This window comes from Falco cherrug, chromosome 14, assembly GCF_023634085.1.
Source record: "Falco cherrug isolate bFalChe1 chromosome 14, bFalChe1.pri, whole genome shotgun sequence".
Taxonomy (NCBI): Eukaryota; Metazoa; Chordata; class Aves; order Falconiformes; family Falconidae; genus Falco; species Falco cherrug.
The window spans coordinates 11,036,837-11,061,338 of NC_073710.1; the positions used below are offsets into that span (position 1 = coordinate 11,036,837).

General features: G+C 37.6%; 1 protein-coding gene across 3 annotated transcripts; it reads left to right on the forward strand.

The window, feature by feature from the left end:
- The first annotated feature begins 1,001 nt into the window (after window positions 1–1,001).
- Window positions 1,002–23,659, forward strand: ZNF507 (zinc finger protein 507). Of its 3 annotated transcripts, XM_055726707.1 has the most exons (8): window positions 1,007–1,055; window positions 1,920–2,055; window positions 4,562–6,693; window positions 7,845–7,950; window positions 13,522–13,636; window positions 15,964–16,068; window positions 19,309–19,443; window positions 19,578–23,659. In XM_055726707.1, the coding sequence occupies exons 3-8, from the start codon at window positions 4,567–4,569 to the stop codon at window positions 19,939–19,941; spliced, it is 2,952 nt and encodes a 983-aa protein (XP_055582682.1). In that variant the 5' UTR covers window positions 1,007–1,055; window positions 1,920–2,055; window positions 4,562–4,566; the 3' UTR covers window positions 19,942–23,659. The 3 variants fall into 3 exon arrangements, with proteins under 3 accessions (XP_055582683.1, XP_055582682.1, XP_055582684.1); XM_055726708.1 differs by lacking the exon at window positions 1,920–2,055 and having other exon boundaries at window positions 1,002–1,055; XM_055726709.1 differs by lacking the exon at window positions 15,964–16,068.
- Window positions 23,660–24,502: the final 843 nt, after the last annotated feature.

A 24,502-nucleotide genomic window follows, 5' to 3' on the forward strand; every position in this document is an offset into this window, starting at 1 on the left:
CTTGCAAAAAGTTGCTACAATTGTACCAAGTCCCCCCCAAATTCAGCTGTAGACCCACACCTGAATGCACCTCAAGGCTTTTTCGAAGAATGAACATTAGATTTCACTCACCCTCACCCAGCCGGGAACCACTGCTGAAACTCATTATCCCTCTGTCTTTTCAGTTTATATGAAATACCTCATAAATTCACAGCACATAACGTTCCTGACACATAGCTCCTAAGGTCGCCCATGACATACCACATACGCTCTCGACTCCACATTCCTGCTAATATTTTTTTTTTTTAATTGCTAAACTTTCTTGTCAGTTCTCTGCAGTTTACTCTTGGAAACATTTGCATCCATTTGCCAGTTTAGACCCAAAACGTGGTGGTCACTGTGGTGTTGTGTGAGTTTTTTGTTCGGTTGGGGTCTTTTTGAAGCACGGGTGTCTACCAGTTGAAAACAGTGCTGAAAGGAAACACTTTTTGGGAGAGCCTACACCATTTCGTGAAGGGCATCGCGCTGCCTGGCGTGGCACGGGGTACAGCGATACTGAGGAACCGCTGGCTGGCACAGACATGGTGCCGCAGCTGCAAGGTAAACACCCAGTATTTTGAGATTTGGGACAAAACCACCAGCTCAAGAGCCGTCAGGAGCGGTGGTGCGTTGCTGTTGTGGCTCCGCGCTGAGTGGAAATATGAGTTAAGACGATAAACGTGTCGATGGAGCCACCTCAACCTGCAGCGCCCAGGCAGGAGGCCGGTGGAAGCCGCCTGTGAGAGGGCCAGGGGAGCACAGCCGCCCCGCCGCATGGCTCCCGCCCGCCTTCGCGCTGCAGCCAGCGTGGAGGGAAGGGCCCGGCAGCGGGGCGGCAGCGGCCCGGGGGCCTGGTGCGACGGGCGCCGCGGCGGCGGCCGGGCGGGCTGCCGGGCGGTGGGGGCCGCGCGCGTCTCCGTGGCAACGGCGCGGAGGCGGCGGCGCGGCGGCAGCGTCCACCCGCCGGTCACCTGACCCGAGCCCGCGGGTCACGTGATACGGTCTCCATCGTCGCCATCTTGAAGCGGTGGCCGGGGGTGAGGAAAAAAAAAATTTTTTTTTCTTCTTTATTGAAAGCCAGGTAAAAATCAGGGGCGGGCCCTCGGCGCCGCCGGGGCGAGCGGGCGGTGGCCGGCCGGCCGGCAGGTAGGGCGCGGGGCGCGGTGGCGGGCAGGCCCCGGGCCGGCATGCCGCAGCCCATGTGCGGAGCCGCCGGCGGCTGCGGCTCCCGGCGGCGCCTTCCCCGGGCCGGGCCCAGGCCGTGGCCGCCTCCCTCCTCTTCCTACCGCACCGCCCCCCCCCCGGCAAGCCAGAATCCCCGCGGCTCGCCCGCCGGCGCGGTGGGTGCTGCTCCGAGCCCAGCCGGTAGCGCCGAGCGCGCTGCTTGAAGGCCGCGCCGGCGGCACCTGCCTGATGTACAGCGGGGGCGGCCCCGCGGGAGGGGGAACCTCGGAGCGGGGTCCGGCGGATCCGCGGCCAGACGTGCCCGAGCAGCAGTCCCGGGGCAGGGCCCGCGCCGGCGGGGGCGGCAGCTGGCAGCCCCAGCTCCTGCTGGAGAAGTTTCCCTGCCCTCAGGAGCCGCGATGCCACCAGACCGGCCTGCCCGGTGAGGCGGTTGTGCAACGCGGTGGTTGGCTTTTCCCCGACCCGGGGCGCTTCACCCTGGCTCTGCCCCCCTGGGTGTCTGACGCGGGCGGAGCGGGCAGCTCCAAGGCAAGAGGCGCTGCCCTCTGCTCCAGATCTTGGCCCTTGGCACCCCCAGACCCTGCACCTTAATTACTGTGTAAGCGGCACCCGCTGGCACAGCCGTTTGCCCGACTGAAGTTTTATGAGATTGAGGCGTCTTTGTGCTTCGTGAAAGTAATGTAGTTACTAAAACTCAATTTTTGTACAATTCTTAGCCCTTTAAAAAACAAAGTCTGCAGCAGTAAGCGCTACAGCTACTCTAAACAAAGAATGATGTAACACATACATACCATAGTTACACCTGTGGTAACTTCCAGCAGCTACAAGCATCCCAGATCGATGCATCTGAAGGTACACGCTCTGTTTTCATTTTTGACATAGCAATAGTACGTGGCAGCGTACTTCTTTTAGGGTCAGACAGACCATACGATATTTCATCTTGGTTTCTGTGCTGCTTTCAGATGAAAAAGAGGAAATATTTGTCTACTTAGCATCACTTACAAAGTTTTAAAAGTACTAAGTATAAAGTAGCACCATGGGCTTATAATTTTCCTTAACTCATTCTCAAATTGAAAATATTTCAAGTAGACATTATTCCTTTGACTACTTCATGTAATGTTACATTTGCTTTCAGGGGAAAAAGCACATTTGTTTACTTTTCATAATGGTTTTTGAACATATTATAGCCAGTATGAAACAAAAGCGAAGTATTTTTGTATAACTGAATAGGATAGTTTTCAAATAACAGCCTTAAGCTTCTTTTAAGTTAATGCATAATCAGAGATATTACATGAAAGGGGTATAATTTTTCCTAGCCACATAGACCAGTTAGTCATTCAATGTACTGTGCCAAACGCGTAACAGAAACAGAAGCAGAATATGCACATCAACATGTCTATTGTTTTATGTTTTAAAAGTTAAATACTTGGATGTTTCACTATAAGTCTATGGACGCATGCATTGATTCCTGTTAATAAGATGATACTGAACTTGAATTAAATAAGCTGGCTATTTGGTATACTCTTATGTAAAATGATACTTTTTTTGTTTAAATATTATTTAATTTCTGTCTCCTACAATTGATCTACTATTGCAGTGCAGTATTGATCATTTTTAATCTGTTTACATAGATCCAGCTAAAGTCATAAGGCCTTAAGTAGCTTAGTTTTCTAGTTATCATGGATCCAACTGCTCTATGGCTTTATTTATAAACAATTTTATTAAATTTTTCAATTTTAATGTAGGTTATAAGCATTGCCAAGTAAATAATCTTCAAACTAACACTGAAAAATAGTAACATTGAAGGGAGTAGTCTTGTGTTCCTTAATGATTCAGAATTCACAAATACTGATGCATTTTCAATTTGAAATATTTTACATAAGCATATTAGTGGTGGACTTGGCAGTGCTAGGTTTATAGTTGGACTGGATGATCTTTTCCAACCTAAATGATTCTGTGATTCTGAGAGGTGTGAGTGATACTAACATAGCTAATATTGATAGTTCTGATGATAACCTGAATTGTAAGTTGAATGGCAAATAAAGGTAATTTGAATAGTTCTGCCCAGAATTTTTTTTTGTAGAGGGAAAGGGGTACCACAGAACCCACTCTTATATGTCTGTTCATTGTATCGCTGTATACTGAATCTGTAAGTAGAAAAGAATGAATTTCATGGTTCTTTAGGACCAGTTCTGGAAGTTCTGGTTTGGCCTATGTATCTTTCTGGGGAAGAAAAACCCCAATAATAAATAATCCACATTAAAGAACTTGGGATACATTTTCAAAGATGACTGACAAAAGAAATACCTGGCATCTCTTTATTGTCAAGGTTTTGTTATATATAGTATATAAAAATACATATTGTGTATAAAATATATGTGTGTATATATAGTGGAACTCAAATAGGTTATTTTTAGCTATTTTTTCAGAAGTAAATTTCACTGTAAGACTTCTTGTCCAACTCCTCCACCCCTCACCCCACAGCTCTGCCCACATCACAAAGTATGTTTTCATGTAAATTTATATATATTGGCTTCTAACTTAACCTCCAATAGTACCACGTTATTGCCTGTGGTTTATGGTTAGACATGTTTAAAGGAAGTGTAAGTGGAAGTAGTTATTGCCTTTAGCATTCCCTCAAAACAGAAAAAAATTACTCTCTATAACTTTAGTACCAATTGATTTTCCCTATAATTAAGGAATTGTAGAAAAAGCTACAATTAGTAGCTTTTCTAGAAAATGACATTTATAATAAGTATGATTTGACATGTGAATGGTCTTTAATATAGTCATAGTGAAATGACTAATGTAAGTAAATACCAGAATTACTTTCTTTTCCTAACATTTCAGGGAAAAAAATTACTTATTTTTGTAAATTATGTTGTTGCAAATTGTCATGTGCTTTAGGAGACATTAGTGTATCAGAGTAAGTACGTTTGAATACATTTTCATATTATATCATGGTTTTTAAATGTAAATATGCCAGTTACTATTGATTGGTATATTTAAGTGTCTAGCATTCAAACTGTGGTCCTTGTAAAGAAAAAGATAATAGCTGTAACAATGCTAATCAGCCTGTATTTGACAAATATATATCTTGCCCTTGTACAACTTGGAGTCAGGCTGTTACAGGCTCTCATGGAATTAATCTGTCCAGCTGTATTGAATAGCATCTATGCTATCCACTAAATGTCCTCAAAATCTTTGGCTATTTATATGGCCGTTCTGGCAGGTTTTATTAAATCAGTGGCATTAGGCATCCATATTTAGCAGAGGGAGAAATCTAAATAGGACTGGGTTGTATTTTTATGATTGTGCATGTATAAATATTAATTTTTTATAAACCCCTTTCTCCTAGGTATTATGGAAGAAGGAAGCAGTGTTGCAGTATTGATGCCAAATATTGGGGAACAGGAAGCTGTGCTGATTTCTGAAACAGTCATTGGCCCAACACTGCAGAACAGTGAAAATCAGAGAAAATGTAAAACTGATCCACTAATCCATGTCATCCAGAAACTAAGCAAAATAGTGGAAAGTGAGAAGTCACAAAGATGCCTTTTAATAGGGAAAAAACGTTCCCATCCTAATGCTTCTGCACAGTCTTTTGATGCAGATGATCTTTCTGAAATCCCGGCTAAAGCAATTGAGCTATCTGTTATTGCTACTAAAAAGACTGAAGAGTTACAAGCAGATTATTTTGTGACTGAATGTCTTCCACAAAGCAAAAAAAAAGTGACATGCTACCAGTGTAGTCTATGTAAATTTCTATCACCTTCTCTCTTGACACTACAAGAGCATATAAAACAACATGGGCAGAAAAATGAAGTGATACTAATGTGCTCAGAATGTCATTTTGCTTCCAAAAGCCAAGAAGAACTTGAATCCCATTTCCAAAATTACCACGAGAGTGATGGTAAAAACAGCATCCAGACAAAAGTGCAGCAATGTGTAAATGTCGCAAGTTCGGTTTTGCAAGGGCCAGTGGAAGGAAGTGTCAAATCAGGGACTGATCAGGCAGGAAATCTGGACTGTAAAGATGTGACTCAGTCTACTAATATGCCTGAAATGGGTAGGAGAAAATGGTATACTTACGAGCAGTATGGCATGTACCGCTGTTTAATTTGTCGGTACACCTGTGGACAGCAAAGAATGTTGAAAACACATGCTTGGAAACATGCGGGTGAGGTTGATTGCTCCTATCCTATCTTTGAGGAAGAAAATGAAACTGCCAGCTTGTCAGAGACAGTAGTAACTCACACACCTCATAGCATGGATACAGTTGTTCTTTCTTTGGAAAACAGTGAACTTGATATCCATAGTGAACCGTCTCTTCAACTTCAGATTTGCAATTCTGAGCAACTGTCTTGTAAATCACCAGTAGGAACAAATGTAAAAGAGGAAGGGATGTTAAATCAGTCTGTAGTGCATTCTCCTACTACAGAGGTTTTAGAGGAGACTGTATCAGATACGGAACAGGATAATATGATAACTGATAGCCTACTTTCATCAGCACAGAAAATCATCAATTGTAGTCCAAATAAAAAGGGTCACGTTAATGTAATAGTAGAGCGCTTGCCAGGTGCTGAGGAAAGTATCTTACAAAAGCCTTTTTTGATGGACACTGACACTGAAACAGAAAAAAAATTGATCTCAGAGGAGTCCCGTGTTACTTGTGAAGAACCTGATGAAGTTTACTGTTCAGATGAAATTCAAGAAGTAATAATAGGATGGAATAATACCGAGAAGAAAGATAATGAATTAAGCTCTAATAAAAATGTGACAACTGATGAAAATGTGCCTCCTGCACGAAGAAGGACAAATTCAGAGTCTTTACGACTACACTCATTAGCTGCAGAAGCTCTTGTTACAATGCCTATCAGAGCTGCAGAGCTAACAAGGTCTAGCTTCATGACTCTGACTGGAGAAGATGCTGTGGATGCAGGTGCAGGACAGGGAGAAGCTGATGGCCCATGCATGGCTCATTCTAAAGTGGTATCCTCACTGAAGAGTCCTTCAGAGGAGTTTAGTGGCTTAAACCAAAGTGAATGTGCAATAGTTGAGATACAGAAAGAAAGGCCAGAGTTATCAGAAGCGCCAATTAAAATGGGCATCAGTATGTCACTACTTACTGTCATTGAAAAACTGAAGGAGAGGACGGATCAGAATGCTTCTGATGATGACATTTTGAAAGAATTACAAGACAACGCACAATGCCAAAATGCAAATGATGCAAATATTACTGGGAGTAACCTAGTAGAATATATACCTAATGTAGATCGACCCTACCGCTGTCGCCTCTGCCATTATAGCAGCGGTAATAAGGGCTACATAAAACAACATTTGAGAGTCCATCGTCAGAGGCAGCCGTACCAGTGCCCTATCTGTGAACACATTGCTGACAATAGTAAGGATTTAGAGAGCCACATGATCAACCACTGTAAAACAAGAATGTATCAATGCAAGCAATGTGAAGAATCCTTTCATTATAAGGTAAAAGTTCTTTCCTGTGCCTGTCTGTAATGGCTAAGTAACCTATTTTGTTACTTTTTTAATAACTGGTAATCCCTCTTTCTAACTTAATTCAGTCTGACATCCTGGCTTCATTGTTTTTACAATTGGGGATTATTACCAGCAGCACTTTCCATATATACAGTTCAGCTGTAATTACTCTGCTTTACCCACTGAAGTAAACTTGCTTCCTCACCTGTGTTACCATCCTGAGAACCATCTTATGGACATATTAATGTCATGTTGTTTTTCTGCCCACATGTAGAAATTCCATTCAGGAAGAAATTAAAGCATCAGAGAACTTAATAGTTGAAACTTTAAAAGAATGCTCAAACATGCCTGCGAGTTGTGAGTGTGTGCAAAAGTAATCATGGCATTTGGGGGTAACATGGGACACTATGAAGCAGAAATTCTTTCCTTTTTTTCCTCTGTTGTTGTGTTGATCTGGATGTTCTGTAGGACTTGGATCTGAGGGATTACACACCAGAGCAGAATAATGTCCTCTCCCATTTTTATAGTCACTAGTTTAAGCATTAGTGCTGGTGAATGTGTTCCTGTGTATGCAGTTCAGTACTTAGATAGCATCAGTATCCAGCTGTGCAACTGAAACTCTTTCTAGGCAATGGTAGCACAAATTCTGCCATATTTACTGCTGTTTAGTCCTAGTTTGAAAAACTGTACAGGTAGGGTGGCAGAAGGATCTCTTTCCTCCCCAAGCAAGTAGAAACAGGTATAATGTATTCTTAAGTCACTGGGTAATATGAAAATTGAGTCAATTTTCACAGAAGCCATCCTTTAACATCTAATCTAATAGTGCTTTTGGAGCATAATAATTTTGGAGGAAGAACTGTTTGCTACTTGTCTGTGGGAATGGGGAAAGAAGGAAGTTTGTTTTTTAAATAAACACAAATCATATAATCCTCTCAGTTGCTGTCATTAATTCTTCATGTTATTAAATAGTGTGATTTACTTTGTTTCTAGTAAAATTATCTGAGGGCTAATCTTTATATACACATAAAATTTGTAACAGTTGTTATTAAAACTTGAGTAACAATGTCACAAATTATTGCAATATTTGAAGTGAACAGTGTAAATTTGTAGTGTGTGTTTAAATGTGGGAATTGTTTTTTCAGAGCCAACTGCGAAATCATGAAAGAGAACAACACAGTCTTCCAGATATCTTTTCAACAGCTACATCTAACAAAGTAATAGTTTCCAACGAAGTAGATGAAAGAGAAGGTACTGTTTATATTTACACTTGAAATTACTGAGAGTCACTCATAACATTACTTCTTTTTGCTCTATTTGTGTAAAACTGGTTTTAAGATCTAGTTCATGCTGAAGTGTTTTCATGCCTGTTCATAACCTTAAATTTATGTTCTTTCCAGAATGAAAAACTTACCATAGTCAGTTTTGAGATACCTTACTGACATTTATTGGTAGGCGAGACGTTTTTAGCCCCTGTAATTGGACCTTGTGTTTCTTCTTAAGAAAAAATGACTGGTGAGGAGTATTCCTCTGAATTTTTAAGAAAAAAAAAAAATCCCCTCTTCAACAGCTACAGTATTTTCCAAATCACCTACAATAAACAGAAGGAAGCCTTTTTTTAAACACACTGTGGTAATGTAGTTTGCTGTCAGCATACACATACAATACCATCCGTTCTGTGTTTAGAAATTTCCGATTAATTATGGTAATGTCCAAAATGAGTCACTTGTTTTAGCCCTAGAGAGGCCAGTGTAAGGCATTCCAGAAATTCAACCAGTATCTGTAATAGTTTCCAGGGTAACTGTAGGTATGCATTTCCTAAATGTCTGTTTAACTGTGTATCTGCTTATAATTTAATAGTGTTTGTTTTAAAAACAACAACAACAAAACCCAAATACTTGATGTGTTAAGGTAGTGAAATAGGAAGAAATAGCCAAATGTTGACATTTAGGAAAAAATGTCGTCTCAAAATCCTTTGAGTATCCTGGAGGCCTGATATTTATTATTGCAGCTTGAATGCGTCCTCTTCTTTGGTGAGTTTAAGTTACTGAAAATATTTACAGCATTTTTATTCTGAAGGCAACATAGTAATTGTTAGTATTTTGCAAGCACTGTGGAAAAATCCTAGTAATTATATCACCTCTGAACAACTGTGGGGTGAAGTATTTCCTTTTTGTGCATATACCTCTGTTCTGTCCTAACTATGTTTGTTTAGATAGCAAAAGGTGCACTATAATAGTACTTAGAATGCAGCTGAAATTTCTAGGTTCAACTCTCACCTGTACAGCTGATCAGTGAGTGCAAAAATAGTCGTTGAAATTGATGCTGCTGTGTGTGGAAAAAGGTACTAACCAGTGTGAGCCGGGCTGGATGACTTCAACCAGTAATGATTTGTCCAAAAGCAACATGGTACATGTCAGAATAGAATGAGCTCCTTAACTCATAGCCTCTTTTTCTGGCTTTCAGTACACAAGTTAGAAATTTAAAAGTGAATTACCTTATCAGCCTCAGGTAGAATGACCCTTCCCAGCTCCTTTTTGCTCTCATCAGTGCAGAAAGCATTTAAATTCAGGAAATTGATCTGCAGTGCTTATTACACCCCTAAGACCTAAGCCTGAGAGAGCCATCTGAAGTCAGGGAGAGACAGGAAAAAGGCTAGGGAGTGTCTGCTGGTAGTTGGGGATGTTCCTTCCCCATTAAGTAGTGGGGTTTTTCTTCAGAAGAAATTGCAAAAATGTTTCTACAGAAGTGATAGGAAGTAAAACATTGTTAGTTTAGCTGGTTACAAATACCTAGGATCACAACTTGAACTATTACTTCTGACAATGTTTTGTTTTAAACCAGTACTTGTAAAGATGTCATAATACAGGAATAACTACCTTGCAACACGTGAAACGTCAGATTTTGGGGAATACTGTACCTTTTGAGCTCAAGTCCTGTTAAGGTGACTGAAAACCAAGATGTCTATCGCTTTTGAAAACAGTATGTTTTAATAAGGTGGTTTTACAGTTTATATTCTGATCTTGTAACTTAATCTCCATGAAAGAGGAGCCCTTGTTTGAGAAAAATGCCTGCTTTCAATTTAATTACTTTTGAGATTTTTTGGTTAAATATTTTTTGCTCATTATTATCTTATAGAAGTGTTATAGCCATGCACTTTAATTGATTGTTTACCCCACATGAAATTTAGTGATGTGGCTTGAATGAAAACAGTTCTTTTAAACTTTTATTAACTCATCCTGTGGAATGCTTAAATTATTTCAGAACCAATTTATAATCAAATTGCAACACCACTGCAGTACAGCAATCTCTTGTCAAACAGATGTCATCCCTATAAAGAGACACAAAACAAAGAAGTTTATGGCATAGCATCTGTTTATGTGAAAGATGCCTGAGCTGGAACAGTTTCATTTCTTGCTTATGAAATAGTTAGCCCTAAAAGTCTCTTTATTCATCATGGTTGTACAATAAATTAAAAGGAAGCATTATGAGACTGGATATGATCGGATTGTAAATGTCTAATAATGAAGGAATAGGATAATAAGCAGCATTACAGGAGCACCTGTTACTGCTGCTAGAACAAAGATCTGTCATTTCCATGTTTGCTTTTAAGAGACCTGATATCTTCCATCCAGAAAGCAAAAAAGGCCCCAAACCCAGAAGAAATAAGCCAGTGGAGGGAGTGGGGGACATGACTGCTGTTTTGCAACAGCAAGAGATTATATGATGTATTATAATTCATATGTATTTTGTTGAAGGAATAAATATAAAGTGGTGATTAGTATAAATAATTGCTCCTGTGTGCGTGCTACTGGGTGGTTAGTCACAACTGTGTAATAGATAATATCTTTACATAATGCTTTAAAAAATCTCATTAGATACTGTTTGTTTTAAGTTGCCTGCCCAATAAAATACCAGATTCGTAACAGAAAATACATTTAGAAGCAGTTTATTCTAAAGCTGCAGGATTTCAGATGGAAAACCCATTCAAACACCAATGCAATAGCTTAACCTTCACACAACCCCTGTTCTCCCACAGATCTGCAGCTCAGTGGCTTTGTACTCATTTGAGGTCTTCTCCATAAATGTGCATTCATTGAAGAATAATTGTAGAAATATAAATTCCAAACTCTCCAAGTGTATAATCAAGATTGTTTTGATAGTTTACATTACAGGGGAAAAAAATATATAATTTTTGTTCTATGAGCCTATCGTAGGAAAAAATGTGATATATTTTACTTCGACTTCTGAAGAGTGCCTGTAAAATATTACTTCCATATCTTCATAAGAATGCTAGGAGTGAGCTCTGTGTCATGTTTTAACAGAAAAAATACAAAATATTTTTTCTGTTATCTTGGTACACACAGAAATATTTAAATTTTATTTCAGACTGTATTTGGATTGCTATCTTAAGACATACTATATATTCTTCAGAATAACCCTCTGGGGGTTATCAGCCCTACCTAATTACTTTGCATCTTAAACCAAAAGTGCTGAATTTTGGAGTGAAAGTTTAATTAGTGGTAAATTTCCCTCACTTAAAGTTAGCTGTGTGACTGTATTCCTCAGAATAACATATCTAAAACTTTTTTTGACATAAATTCATTGCCCACCTGTGGGGAAAAAATAGCAAAGAGAAAAGGTGAAATTCCATTTTGGATGACTCATTCTACTGGCTTATTCTGAAATGTTTCCTTAAGAGTTTTACCTTAAAGATTCTTAATTGTTGCTTTGATAATGGAAAAATTCAGTCAGGGTTTATAGAGTCCAGCATCATCAAGAGGAAACTCCAGAACAAAATTATCTTTACAAAATCTGTTCAGTATTTTGGACTCAGGAGATGGAGCTTCTGTTTTCAAGGTAAACTCTATAGTTCCTCCTGAGTTCAGTCAGCTTGTCTCATTCCTCCCTTCTTTAGCTAAAAAGAATTGGATTCAAGGAGATGGTAGAGGAGGGGTTTTCAGTCAGTTTTTCTTACTCCAAACTGGAGAGAGGTTCATGGTATTTGGACCTAAGCAAGAGATGTGTCTTAAAAGTCTACTTTCTATCTTTTTGGACAGTCACTTCAAATTTCAAGCTTGTTTGTCTTCTCAAACTGCAAGTTGGAACAGTGGCAGACAGACCCTCCTCTCAGTGTGACATGGACCTTCACTGCTCTTGACCTTGACAAACCTTTAACAGAATTCTTCAGGATTCAGAACAGAGGGTTCCCATTTGGGAAATTAGAACTTAGATTTTTTTAGAGAGGGGAGTTATTTCTGGTTTGAGGAGGAACTGGGAGGCCTGGGAAGTAGATCGCTTTCTGATATTATCAGAGCACTTAAGGCAATATCTACTGAAAAACATCCAGCTAATACACCTTTTTCCATTCCACCTAGGATCTTCTGCTGTACCCTACTGGTAGTAAACCCGTTCACAACACAAACTAATGATTTTTTTCTGCTAGAGACGTGTTTCATACAAGCAAGAAGAGTTGCTGAAGTCTGTTCTTGCAAGATTTGAGCTTTACTTTGTCTCCCACACATTATTTATTGAATTGTATATTCATCTGCCTTTGTGGGTGTACTTCAGTAATGATCCTTACCCACCAGAGAAATTCTTTAAGGATCTGTATCAGAGTTTCTTCAAAGCCCATGTACGTAACTGAGAAACATGGCTTGACTGTTCAGCCAGCTAATAAGAATGTGATGTAAAGATAAAATGAACTTGAGCACCCTACTTGCACGTGGAAATAAAAGAAAAAAGTAGAATTATACAGGCTAGTGAAGAGGTTAGATGCTGAAAGTAAACCCCTTTATTTCCGTTTGAGTTTTTTTGTTTTGGTTTGGGGTTTTTTTGTTTGTTTGGGTTTTTTGGCACTAGTTCTGATTTAAACAGCTCCAACCTTGGTGTCTCTTCGTGATTTTGCTATTCCCTCATTTGGGGAGTGCATGAAGGCTGCATGATAGGCTGGAATGGAAAAACAACTTATATAAAAAATACCATCCCTCTTCCCAAATGTTAATATTTTAACCCAAATCAGTTCCATTATTCAGTAAGGGAGCAGGAATAGGGCTGTTTAAGTCTACACACTTACATCTCAAAAATACTCAAACTGTGCACTTCCAGGCACACATTTTCCTATGTTAAATCAGTCATTAGCCTTTGTCTCTGCAACTATTAATTTTTCAAGAGTTTCTTTCATTCTGGAAAGAAAAAATGATTTATTTTTTTTTTTACAACTGCTTTTTAGTCATTTGGAGAAGTTCCAAATTATTTCTTAACACATCTGATCGGTATCTGTTTGTTTTACCATCTCAGATCCTTCTGAAAGTATGAGTGGATTGGATGATAAAGAGAATGTAGATGCTTCAGAAGGCCTTTTGCTTTCCTTACCTATATTTGCCAGTTTGAAACTTGTCCTTTCTCAGTGCTCATCGTTTCCTTTGATTTGATCCATTCCACAAAGCAGTGAAACTGTTGCGTTCAGCAGTTCCCACATTTTATCACCTTTTGCTGTAACACAGAATTTTAACCCAACTGCAGGAAGAAGGGAAGTCTGCATAGACAGAAAGAATAGGTTTTCTTAAAATTTTAGTAATTCCAGTAAAAGGTAAGGGGAATACAGAACGGCATGTTAAATAAACTACACCTTTATTATCTCTGTGTCCATTGTCATTTTGCTCAAAATACTTTAATAAAAGTATTAAATATTTACAGCTATTTAGAAGTATTACTTTAAAACGTTAATTTATGTTTCGTAATTCAATTGTGCTGAAATTATCTGAGGACTCCTTACAATGCTGAATGCAACTCTAAAATAATGGATATTGTTCCATATAGGAAATAAGTCTTCAGTTCAGAAGCTGTATAGATGTGATGTGTGCGACTACACAAGCACAACTTATGTTGGTGTACGAAATCACAGACGAATTCATAACTCAGATAAGCCATATAGGTAAGTGTCTCAATATGCCTGGTTTACTTATTTTAATTTAAAAGGATACTTAATTGCTCATGCATTTTTGAAGATAATGTTAAAGAATTCCAATTACATAATTTTACTGCAAATTTGAAGTAGCCACGCTTGCTGGTTGACTCAAACTATGCAATTAAGATTTGCTAACTTTTCCAGGATGCATCTTTTGCTGTAATAGTCTACTGCTTGTTTTGTTTGAAGCATTCAGATGCGGAAAGAGAAATAATTACATTTTAATATTGAACTTTGGCCAACAGTAATAATATATTTCTTGAACTCCATGCACACTTAAGTTCATTTTGGATTTGCTTTAGTGCATGTTCTCCATTGTCATATTGCTACTTTGCACATTGGCTGCTACAGTGTGGCAAAATTCTGCCCTTTGTCTTGTCACCAGTCCCCTCATCTTTCTCACAGGTTTCAAACCATATTAACACAATCACTTAGAATCAGATCTTATAACTTTTCTACAAGGGAGTTATGTGGTTTTCTGTAGAAACTTTGATATATAAAATCACAGGTAATAGTATAGCTCAGGTCCCCAGCAGAAAAATAAATCATGCATTTTTCTATTGGTTCCTGCATAAATTCCTGCAAATTCAATCTATGCTCATTCAGTGTGGATCTCTGTCCCTCTCTAGTGGCTGGAAAGTAGATCTGTGTTAATAAAATTTTTGAGCTAATGTACTTCTATGTTTTTAATACAAATTTTGAAAACTCAACACCTTGAAATGCTGAGCACAGCCAAGGACTTTCTCTTTTGGATAAACAAACACGGAAGACGTGTTTTATTTTGATTTGTGTATTATAGTGATATCCCATAACACTAGCAAAAATTTGCAAGAAGAGCAAATGTGGAATACAAATAGATTTTTTTTTTTCTCCTCAGAATCTTCCCTATTGCTGTTATTTGTAACTTAGTGGGGCTGGAACAGCAGATACTGTAGAGGGTCTTGTGTATGGTAGTTTTCTGAATTGGTGTTAGGCAGCCTGTTTGATTTAGGTACCCTTGAAAATTTTCCATTGGTGATATAGACTGTTCCATACTAAATGTAAGCCCACTGAGCTGGCTTGCTTTTCTGATTATTTTTTCATAAGTCACTTAGACAAATCGGCAGACTTGATAGGATGCTTAAGCCACAGCCTAAAAACCATAAGGTTCCAGTATTCATAGCATTTCTCCTTCTGAAACATGTATTCCTCAAGCCTTTCATAGTATCATATAGCAACCTACTATACTGCTGTCTTATTTATAGCGGTAAACATATTTTATTATTTGTTCAACAAAAATTGCTGGAAATTAAACTGTATAGCCCTCAGTGATGCATTTTTGTAGATTTGATACCTTCTGGATTTTAATCGTGCACAATTAAGTCCTTTCAAAAATCAAGTGAGTAATCTCAAGTTAAGTAGCCTGCAGTCTTGAACTCTTTCACACCATAGACCAGACTTAGTAAATGTTGGACATTTTACCATTTCAGAAAAAAGAAACAACTGAAGTCCCTAACAAATATGCAGAATTCTAGCTGAACTTGATGGCTACTGTTTCATTATGTTATATGCATGAAGCTTGTGTGGTAGTATGTTGGTATTTATGGGTAGCATAGTATTTGTGTAATACTTCAGGATCTAAATCCGTGGATCTAAATCTAGATCCAGCCTGACTGTTTTATTATTGGTTTTGTACAAAAATATTGTCACAGAAGTAAAAAAAAAAAAAATTTAAACAGCATGGTGTGACATCCTTAGGGCACTTGAATCTAAACGTGTTGATCTTATCCCTGACTTCTGTATCAGATACAATGCTCTGAAACTTAGACGTTTTATTACTAAATAGATAGTTTGGCTTTTAAACAAACATGGGTGTTGCTTTAAGTAGAACATTTATTCTTGAGGAACAAGACTCACTTCTAAATACACTATGTCCCCTATAGCTCTTATGGTCATATTCCACCTTTGCATAACATATCCAAGCAACTTGCATCAGGGCTGCATCACTTCAAGTGCATCCATCTCCCTTGTACTTCATGTTGCTTACCAGTGCTTAGAGGTGCACAAGATAGGTGTCAGGAAGGAACAGAGTCCATGTGCCTAGTGATTCTTGCTCAAAAGTGGAGGCTTTTTTGGGCTGCAAGTGATTCTCATGGTCCAAAAAATGAAACAATGTCATCACTTGGACTTCTGTAAATATTGCTAGTTTTTAACTGTAGTCTTTCCAGATAGCTTTGCTTTCTCATAGATTTTTATTTCTGGAATAGTGTTAGCAGTTAATTGTCAGATTAGTTTACTTGTTGTTGTCTCTTTAGATGTCAAGTATGTGACTTCGCCACCACAAATATGAATAGCTTGAAATGCCATATGAGGCGCCACCCCCAGGAGCATCAGGCAGTGCAGCTAATGGAACAGTACAAGTATGTAACAGTTCTAATTTGGCAAAACGCTGTGATAGTAGTGATTTTGCTATGTTAAGATACAAAGCAGGGTTCATATTCTGTTCTCTTCCCTCCTAGATTCATTCTTTGTTCCAGTGACTTTTTTTTCTTCTTTTTTTTTTTTTTTTTTTTTTTTTTGAGAGAGAGAGAGAGAAGGAGATTTGATGTGGCATCCCCAGGTGATGTTTATGCTAGCTAATTAAATGCATCCATGACCTCCCTTTGGTACAGTATTCAGCTTTTTCTATCCAGGATGCAGTGGTTGCATATAAACTGCCTATTGCAAGTAGTTTCTGGACCGTGTTAATTGCCAGAGCGTGCCTGGAATTGTTTGGGAGGATGCAAGTGCCAAAACCATGCCAGGAGCACCTCTAACATTTAACGTTATAGACTGTTGAATTCCAGTACCCAGGAATGTTCTCTGACTTTGTTTAATATCCTAGTCTAGGCATGGCCTTTGCATATACATGTTAGTTAGAATCTAGATTGGCATCACGCTGCCCTAGTTAAGAATTAGTATGACTAGTCGTTACATTTAAGTGATAAGTGTTCTTTATAGTCTGTCCATAGGTATGTGTGTTCTATATATATACACACACATATATGAGAAAATTGGCATAAATACATGCAATTGTTTACTACTAATTTGCAACAAAAAATAAAAGCTGAGAAAGGAAAGAGAATGAGGAATGTTCTGAATGTTTCTTTCTGGAAGATTTTACAGACAATAGGAAGAATCTAAATAAATTACATTCAGATAAGGGTTTCTTCTCAAGAAAATGGGCTTCTACAACTTCAGAGTCCTTCCACTGCATTTTTCCTCCAAAATTTTTTCTAGCCACATTAAGTTCTATTTTCTCTGCTGTCATACTTCATACAGTATTGTTGAGTGCTCTTAGTATTACCAAAGATTACTGAAAACCTCCACACTTTGGTCCCTGCATCCCCGAGGAAGCAGTCTATCAAGAGCTGCAAGATAATTGTTTCCTCAGTAGATCAATTTAGGATACACTTGAAGAGTAAATTTTAATAATTCAACACAGGTCAACCAGCAGGGCAAATCATGCTATAGAATTAAAAGAGTTCTACTGCTAAACTCAGTGGTAAATAATTTTGTTTCTCTGGGAATGTCTTGCATATACAGTAACTATACATTAAGTACATGATCATAAAGGGCAGGCAGTGCATCATGCTAAAAGCTGTTGAGTTTCTGTGTCTTTGATTTGAACTGAATGCTAAAGCAGTCAACAGCACTTGGCTCATGACACTGTTCTCAGCAAAGTAAATCTGATTAGTAAATCACCCAAGTAAATTAATGTACTTCAAAAAATGAGACTGTAATTAAAAGGGGGTAAAAACAAACACTGAATTCTTGCTACATTCACCGTGTTACCAACCCACTGACCAAACTGTGTTAATGGCACAGGAAAATAATACATATAATAAGACTAGTGGAATACATGTGTGTATAGAATGGAATTAAGATTATTTGCTGATCTTTGTGTTTTGCAAAAAAATATTTTCACCTAATTTTATCTACAAATTAACTATAAGGTCTGCCTTTTATCTTATTTTTAATGATGTCATTAATTTGTAACAGCCTTATTAGAAATGTTAAGATTCTCAGCCCGAGTGTGAACTTGCCTATATTTGAAAGCATCCGTTTTCTTTATAAGGCTTCAAATTAGAAGGAAAAGAGAAAAATAGGATAGTACATTCCAAATCAAGTAACAGAGAAAAGTGAGCTAGAAGGATACGCTGCTTGTTCCCCAGCAAGACAGAGTTATGTTGCTGCATGAGCAAGGTAACGTACCATGCCTTCACCTAACTTGTCAGGGTTGTGCTGTTCTTCACCGTCTTCTGCTGACCAGAACTAGTTTCCTATATATGATTATTTGGAAGGCATTTAAGGACTGTATCCTGCTGTCATTAAGAGAAGTTGTAAAACCATACTGAATTGTATGTATAACACAGTTTTATATAGGCCTTCTCATGGTTCCAGGTTATATTTCTGAAAAGGTCTTAAAAATTTACAAAAACTTATTAGTATAGTAGTCATTTTAACAGATGCATCATAGTGTAACATACCGGGATCACATTGCTTGAGCAAAAAACATCGTGCTCTCATTGACATAGACTGAGGTGCATTCCCAGCTATTCACTAGAACAAGGTCACCTTCAGTTGACCCTGGTCTTTTCCATGTGATTTGAGAAACTGAAGACTTCCAAAGTAGCAGGTAGCTAAGTAAAGTAGGTTCCTCGTCCAATAGACAAGGAGCTACGCTGTCTTTACCATGAGTACTGTTCTGCTCTGGAGTAGTGTCATGCAGTATCACTCATCTCTTTCATGCAGAGGTGACTAATTTATCATCTTAGAAAACACTTCTAAAAAAACTTCTTCTGTTGTATGTTCATGTATGAAAAAAGTCCTATGGGATTTGATCAGTCCTGAGTTATCTGTGTCTGTAAGACACTACGTCTCTATGTAAATAGGGCACGTTCTTCAAGGTTTTTTCTTTACTGTGTAAGGCGCTGTTTTATAGGGAAACAGATTATTTAGTCTTGTGTTACCCAAGCTGATGGAAAACTCTATGGACAAAATTCTCACCTGTCTAAATCTCAACCTGTGAATATATTCAGAATCGAACTGGACACTGCTGTTGGCAACCTGCTGTAGGTGATCCTGCTTGCGCAGGTGGATTGGACTAGGTGATTTCAAGAGATCACTTCCAACTTCAACAATTCTGTGATCCTTAAATAAACTAATATATACTACACCAGAAAACTTTGTTAGCTCAATTAAAATTATCAGTGCTAACTACAGAGCTCCTGTGTGGTTCAGAGCAATGGCAAAAAGAGCTGCCTACCGGCCTGCCATGTGCCACACCAATGAACTCCATGTTTCTGCAGTTGTCAGAACTACTGCATTTTTGCAGTACTTAAACAATTTTAACAGGCCAAACAGATAAGATTTTAATACAGTTCTTCAAGAAGTCAGAAAAAGCAAAGTCAAAAATTCTCAGACCCTAAAGATAGTCTTACATTTCAGGATGAAACTTTGCAAACTAACTTGACTTAGTTACGAAAAGGAAAAGAGGGACCAAGAAGACAATTGACATGTATCTCTTTACTTATCCTTTTGGAAGAACTAATCCATTACTAAACAAATAAAATTTAACTTCTAAATGTTTTTCTTTTTCATTCTCCACTTTTTCCTAGATGTTCTCTCTGTGGATATGTCTGCAGCCATCCTCCATCCCTGAAGTCCCACATGTGGAAACATGCAAGTGACCAAAATTATAACTATGAACAAGTGAACAAGGCCATTAATGATGCAATTTCACAAAGCAGCAGGTATGTCTGATTTACTTTCAAGCCCTATCATCTAGAATTTTCAAGGGACCCAACTCTGATCCAAAATAAAGTTCCTGTCAAAAAGCAACAACTCTAAGTTTTTATATTTATTTCGGTTTTTATTATTATTTCAGGTTTCAAGGACAGCTTCCTGACAAAACCTTATTAGAAGGCACAGATGAAAGTACGGTACCTATACTAGGAAGTTCAGACAACTTGGTGTCTTTTACAGAGTCTATTAACCAGACTACAAATGAAATTTCAGGTTCTGATGAAAATGAAAAACCTAACTTGATGAATACCTCATGCAGTTTAGAAAAGAACTCCACTCTACCCTATCTTGGCACAGAATATTGTGTTCTTCTCTTCTGCTGCTGCATTTGTGGTTTTGAGTCTACCAACAAAGAAAATCTGCTGGATCATATGAAAGAACATGAGGGTGAAATCATAAACATCATTCTAAATAAGGACCACAGCACAACTCAGAGCACAAACTAGGTGAAGCAGTAAGTTAAAGTGAGGGTTTCCTGGAGTGAATATTTTCTTTCTTTGTTAATTTTTGCCTGAGAAGCTTTCTAAGGAGAAGAATTGCAAGGAAAATTTGATTTCCCATGGTGAGTCTTTGTTTCAGTAGGAGTACAAAATTTTAACCAGGGACCGATGAATCATTTAAGAGATAAATATGAGTGGGGAAGATCCTTTTTAACCTGTTCTTTCTCTTTATGGTGCCAAGAATGTAGAATTGTTGGGGTTTTCTTTTATTGTCAGGTACTAGTCAGTAATAATGCATTAGCACCGTACGTTAAAACCCAAAGGTATGAAAACTTTGTATCAATTGAAAAGCTTTTTTCCACCTCCCTCTTTGTTGTTATCCAAGTATTTCAGCAAAGAATTTTTTTACCCTCTTTTTTGTGAAACTGGCAACAGACCAGATAAAAATTTTAAACTATGATCTCCTAAACCCCACTGCGTGGATTCTGGAAGGATTCTGAAGGGCATGTGTGTGCTTGCATGCAGACATAGGTGTTTCATTTTTTCCGATCTATTTTTAAGGCCTTAAAAACTCCAAGTTGTCCTTCAACAAAGACTGCTATCTTTTCTCTTGATTTAGAGCACCAGGAGCTGAGAAGCCTAGAAGCATTTTGCTAATAACTTTATCTGATTGGATCCTAACTAAAAAAATTATACTTTTTGGAATGATAGTGTGTAAAAGATCCTTTATAATGATGACCTACTGTTTCTTAATGGTTTTCTTGACACATTCGGCAGAAGTATTTTAAAAAAAAAAAACAAAAAACAAAAAAGCAAGCTTATCATATGTCACTTTTAATTTGTGGTGATTACTTTTGCAGTATATATGAGCAGTGTTTTTTAATGAGAACAAGATATTAACAGTAATCACCACAAAGTGATGTAGATTAAAACTTTGTAGATTGCTAAAGGTGTAGGTGAGCCCGAAGTGGGATTTTGAGAAATGCCTACGTGCTTTGGAGTTCTTTGAAATCCCACTGGCTGTCTAAAATCTTCACTTGTCTGGAAGAGCTGTAACTGTAGAAATAATTCACTGAAAGATACAGTAATCTTCCTGTAGAAAATCATATTTTTTAAAAAAAGGCTAACTGTATTTTAAGCGAAAATTTATCCAGTCACTTGTAGAATAAATTTTACTAGTGCATATAATAGGGATTCATAAAGGGAATTAGGGATTACTTTGTTTTCTGAGGAACGCATAGAAAACTCCCTTTTAAAGCCTTTAGCTTCTAAAATTACAGTGCCTTTTTTTTCTTTTACAGTTACAGCAGTTTGCAGTACAAGACATTAATCTATGTATCATTTCAGAATATTATCATACTGGCTAATTACTGGCAACTTTGTTGAGGTTATTTGTAAAAGTTGGCTCCTTAAGTTGTTTGAAATATATGCTTCAACCAAGTGAAGTAGTAGCACTTCCAAAGAAGCCCTTTAGCAGCTAGATTTAAACTTTCTAGTTCAGGTATGTATTTCTGCTTTTGAAAAATGGCAGATGTACAGAAGCATGCCTAGTTCCTGACATGGGGATGGAGTTACCTGATTTTTAGTAGCTCACTACTTTAAAAATGACTTACTCTTAGAAAAACAGTATTTTACAGTTATTTTATTTACACTTTAGTTTCTGCTAGCAGAAATAAGCTACAACTGTAAATCTAAGAAGGTGGCATATGTAGTGTACAGTCTATTGCACTATCGCTGACTAGAAGTGGCAAACAGAAAAGCAAGTCGTTACAACTTTAGGAACCAGCACAAAATCTAAAGGCCCAGGGGTAAAGGCACTAGGATTTCAAATACATTTGATTTTTGTTTTCATGTGATTTCCTCCATTTGATTTGTTATTCTGGGTTAAATATCTATTATTTTGTTTATAAATTAGATAGCAGAAAGTACACCTTTTACTTTAAAAATTGGTCAGGGTATAATATCAAAGCATTTTTGTGTCAGATATTTGAGATATTTTAAATACATATGTGAAGAAAGTATACATTCTTTTCAGTTAAAAGTTATTTTTCATATTCCTACAGATGGATTTTACGTTTGAAAAACATGATTTATTGACATGATCTCAAATTCAGTTAGAGATCGTGAACTTTTAATGGGTTATTCATGCCGTCTTAGAGATAGTAAACTTTTAATGGGTTATTAATACAGTGTTATTGACACCAATACTTTACCTTCAATATAGAATTCATGTGAAAAGATTACATTATCTGGAATATATCTCAACTTTCTCATTCAGGGATCCCATTTGTTGAAAAAAAATTAAAGGTACAATGAGATCCATAGTAAAGGTAACCTACCAGTCAGTATCCACAGAAACAGTATTTTGCCACATTGTTATTTTTGTGTAAAGGGATTATTATTTTAAAGTTGCTCAGCTAGTGAAAGATAGAAAGGTGAAAAACTCGCATTCATAAGCTAAGGAGGAGATGGCAGTGAAGTAAGACTTAAAAAGCAAGTAACCTTGAATCTAAATTAACAATTGTGGCGTATGTGCAAGCCACGTTTGCAGCATCCAGCATAATGCACCAGGACTCACTGTAATGGGATTACTAAACAGGATGCATCTATTCACAGTTGTTCTTTGCCATCTTGTTCCTTTTTTTTCTCCATGTGTTCCTATAAAATAGTAGAAAGTTAGTTGCCTCTAAAAACCATTATCAATCCTAACAAATGCCAGCAAATAATTCTTTCCCATATGCACAGATTTTTTAAATTTTTTTTAACTGTTTTCATGCTGCTTGCCATTAGTTACCCACTCACAACTCCCATGAACTTTATCAGAAGTTCTGCATGTGAAGTTAATTATAGACTTAGTTTTTCTGAAAGCAAATTATTCCTCAGGTTATCTGCTTTAGAAAGTGTATGGTTGGCTTGATTGCATGTTATGTAAGGGGTTTTAAGCACATTTCAAAGTCACTAACACTGCAGTCTTCCCCTTTCTTTAAGCTTTTAAAATACTTTTCAATCTTCTGTCACAGCACTATCAGATGATCAGCTATTCACTTGCTGTTTGTTTAAATTAGATTTTATTCTGCAATACGATCTGTAACTTGCAGCTTTGTTTTAAATGCCTGTACTTCTACTAAAGAGAAAACTTCATTTGTACTAGGCTGTACTGATAAGTAGGTGCATATTTCATCTTTCCGATTTATGCTTGGCCTGGGAAAATAGAGTGGGATTCAGTCAGAGTTATTGTATTTTCCTCTTTCAGAAGCCCTTATTTAATCATTTTTAAAAATGTACAGTTGGTGCTCAAAGTAACATTTGTTAAGATATATTTAATAGAAATTTACATTTGCATTTGATATTCATGGACATGGGTACATGTATTTTTTTAAGAAAAGGTATTGTAACACTATGGCACTGCTTTTCTAGCCAAAGTATAAAAAATTTAGAAAACTGACATGTAAAGACTGCAGTTAATTCTGATACTGTATCTTATTAAATAGGATGACTGTCATTTTATAAAATTATCCAGCACATTAAGCTGCATGCCTTAAGCTCTCTCTAGGATTGTGTTCCTGATAGACGACTGTTTGGAACTATGAAGCAAAGTCTGTAGTACTACTTTAACTACCTTCTGAAATACTGTACAATGTTAGAATAATTTATTTTGCTTTACAGGAGTTTGTCACGTATTGACTTTAATATTGTATTTTGGTAATAAACTTTTTTTGTTAAACACTTTAGTCACTTTTATTTGACCTGTATAAAATATGAATATGGAAGATTCAAACATTGAACTAATGTTCAGAGATTTGGGAATCTGTTTAAATCAGAAAGTATCTGAAATATTTCACTGCCATTTCTCACTCTTGTGTCAAGTTATTACAGTTTTAATACTGTTAATACAAGTTTTATAGAAGTAACTGTAGCGGTGAAATATGAGACTATTAAGTCAAAATATTTGTAAGCCTTTATGCAGTTATGATGGGACAGTGCTGAAGGACAGAACTGCACTTTCAAAATCCGTAATGAAGCTAGCAGGAATTTTTTCCCTAATTTAAATGGAGTGAAAGCCTTATGCAGCTTTTATTCAGGTAAGTGATTGACTCTTCTTTATCCATCACATAAGCTAAAACATACCTTGCAACCTAATCTTTAATATATAGCATATTTCTTGGCTTTGCTGAGCTTTTCTTCCCATCTTTTTGTTTGTTTGGTTTTTTATTTGGGGGGGGGAGAGGGGGCGGGGGGAAGTCAAACTCAGTTGCTGCTGCTGGCCAAGGAGAGAAAAGAGAAAGTACTGCCAGAGTATCCATTGCTGGTATTATCATGGTTTACATCTACATAAACAGGCAATCTTTTTTCATTTTGTTGTTGTTATTATAGCCCTGGGCCAAATACGGTGAAGTAAGAAAAGCTGGAACTACAAATGGGTTTAGTTGCAATGCTACAGAATGCTGTACCGCGCAGCTTTTTCACATTTTCTCTAATGCAAAACCTGAGAAAAAAAGTCCCTGTGGTGTAGGATGTGGCATGCAGGTATTACCCTGTTCACCGGGCTAGAATACTTTGCTTGCTT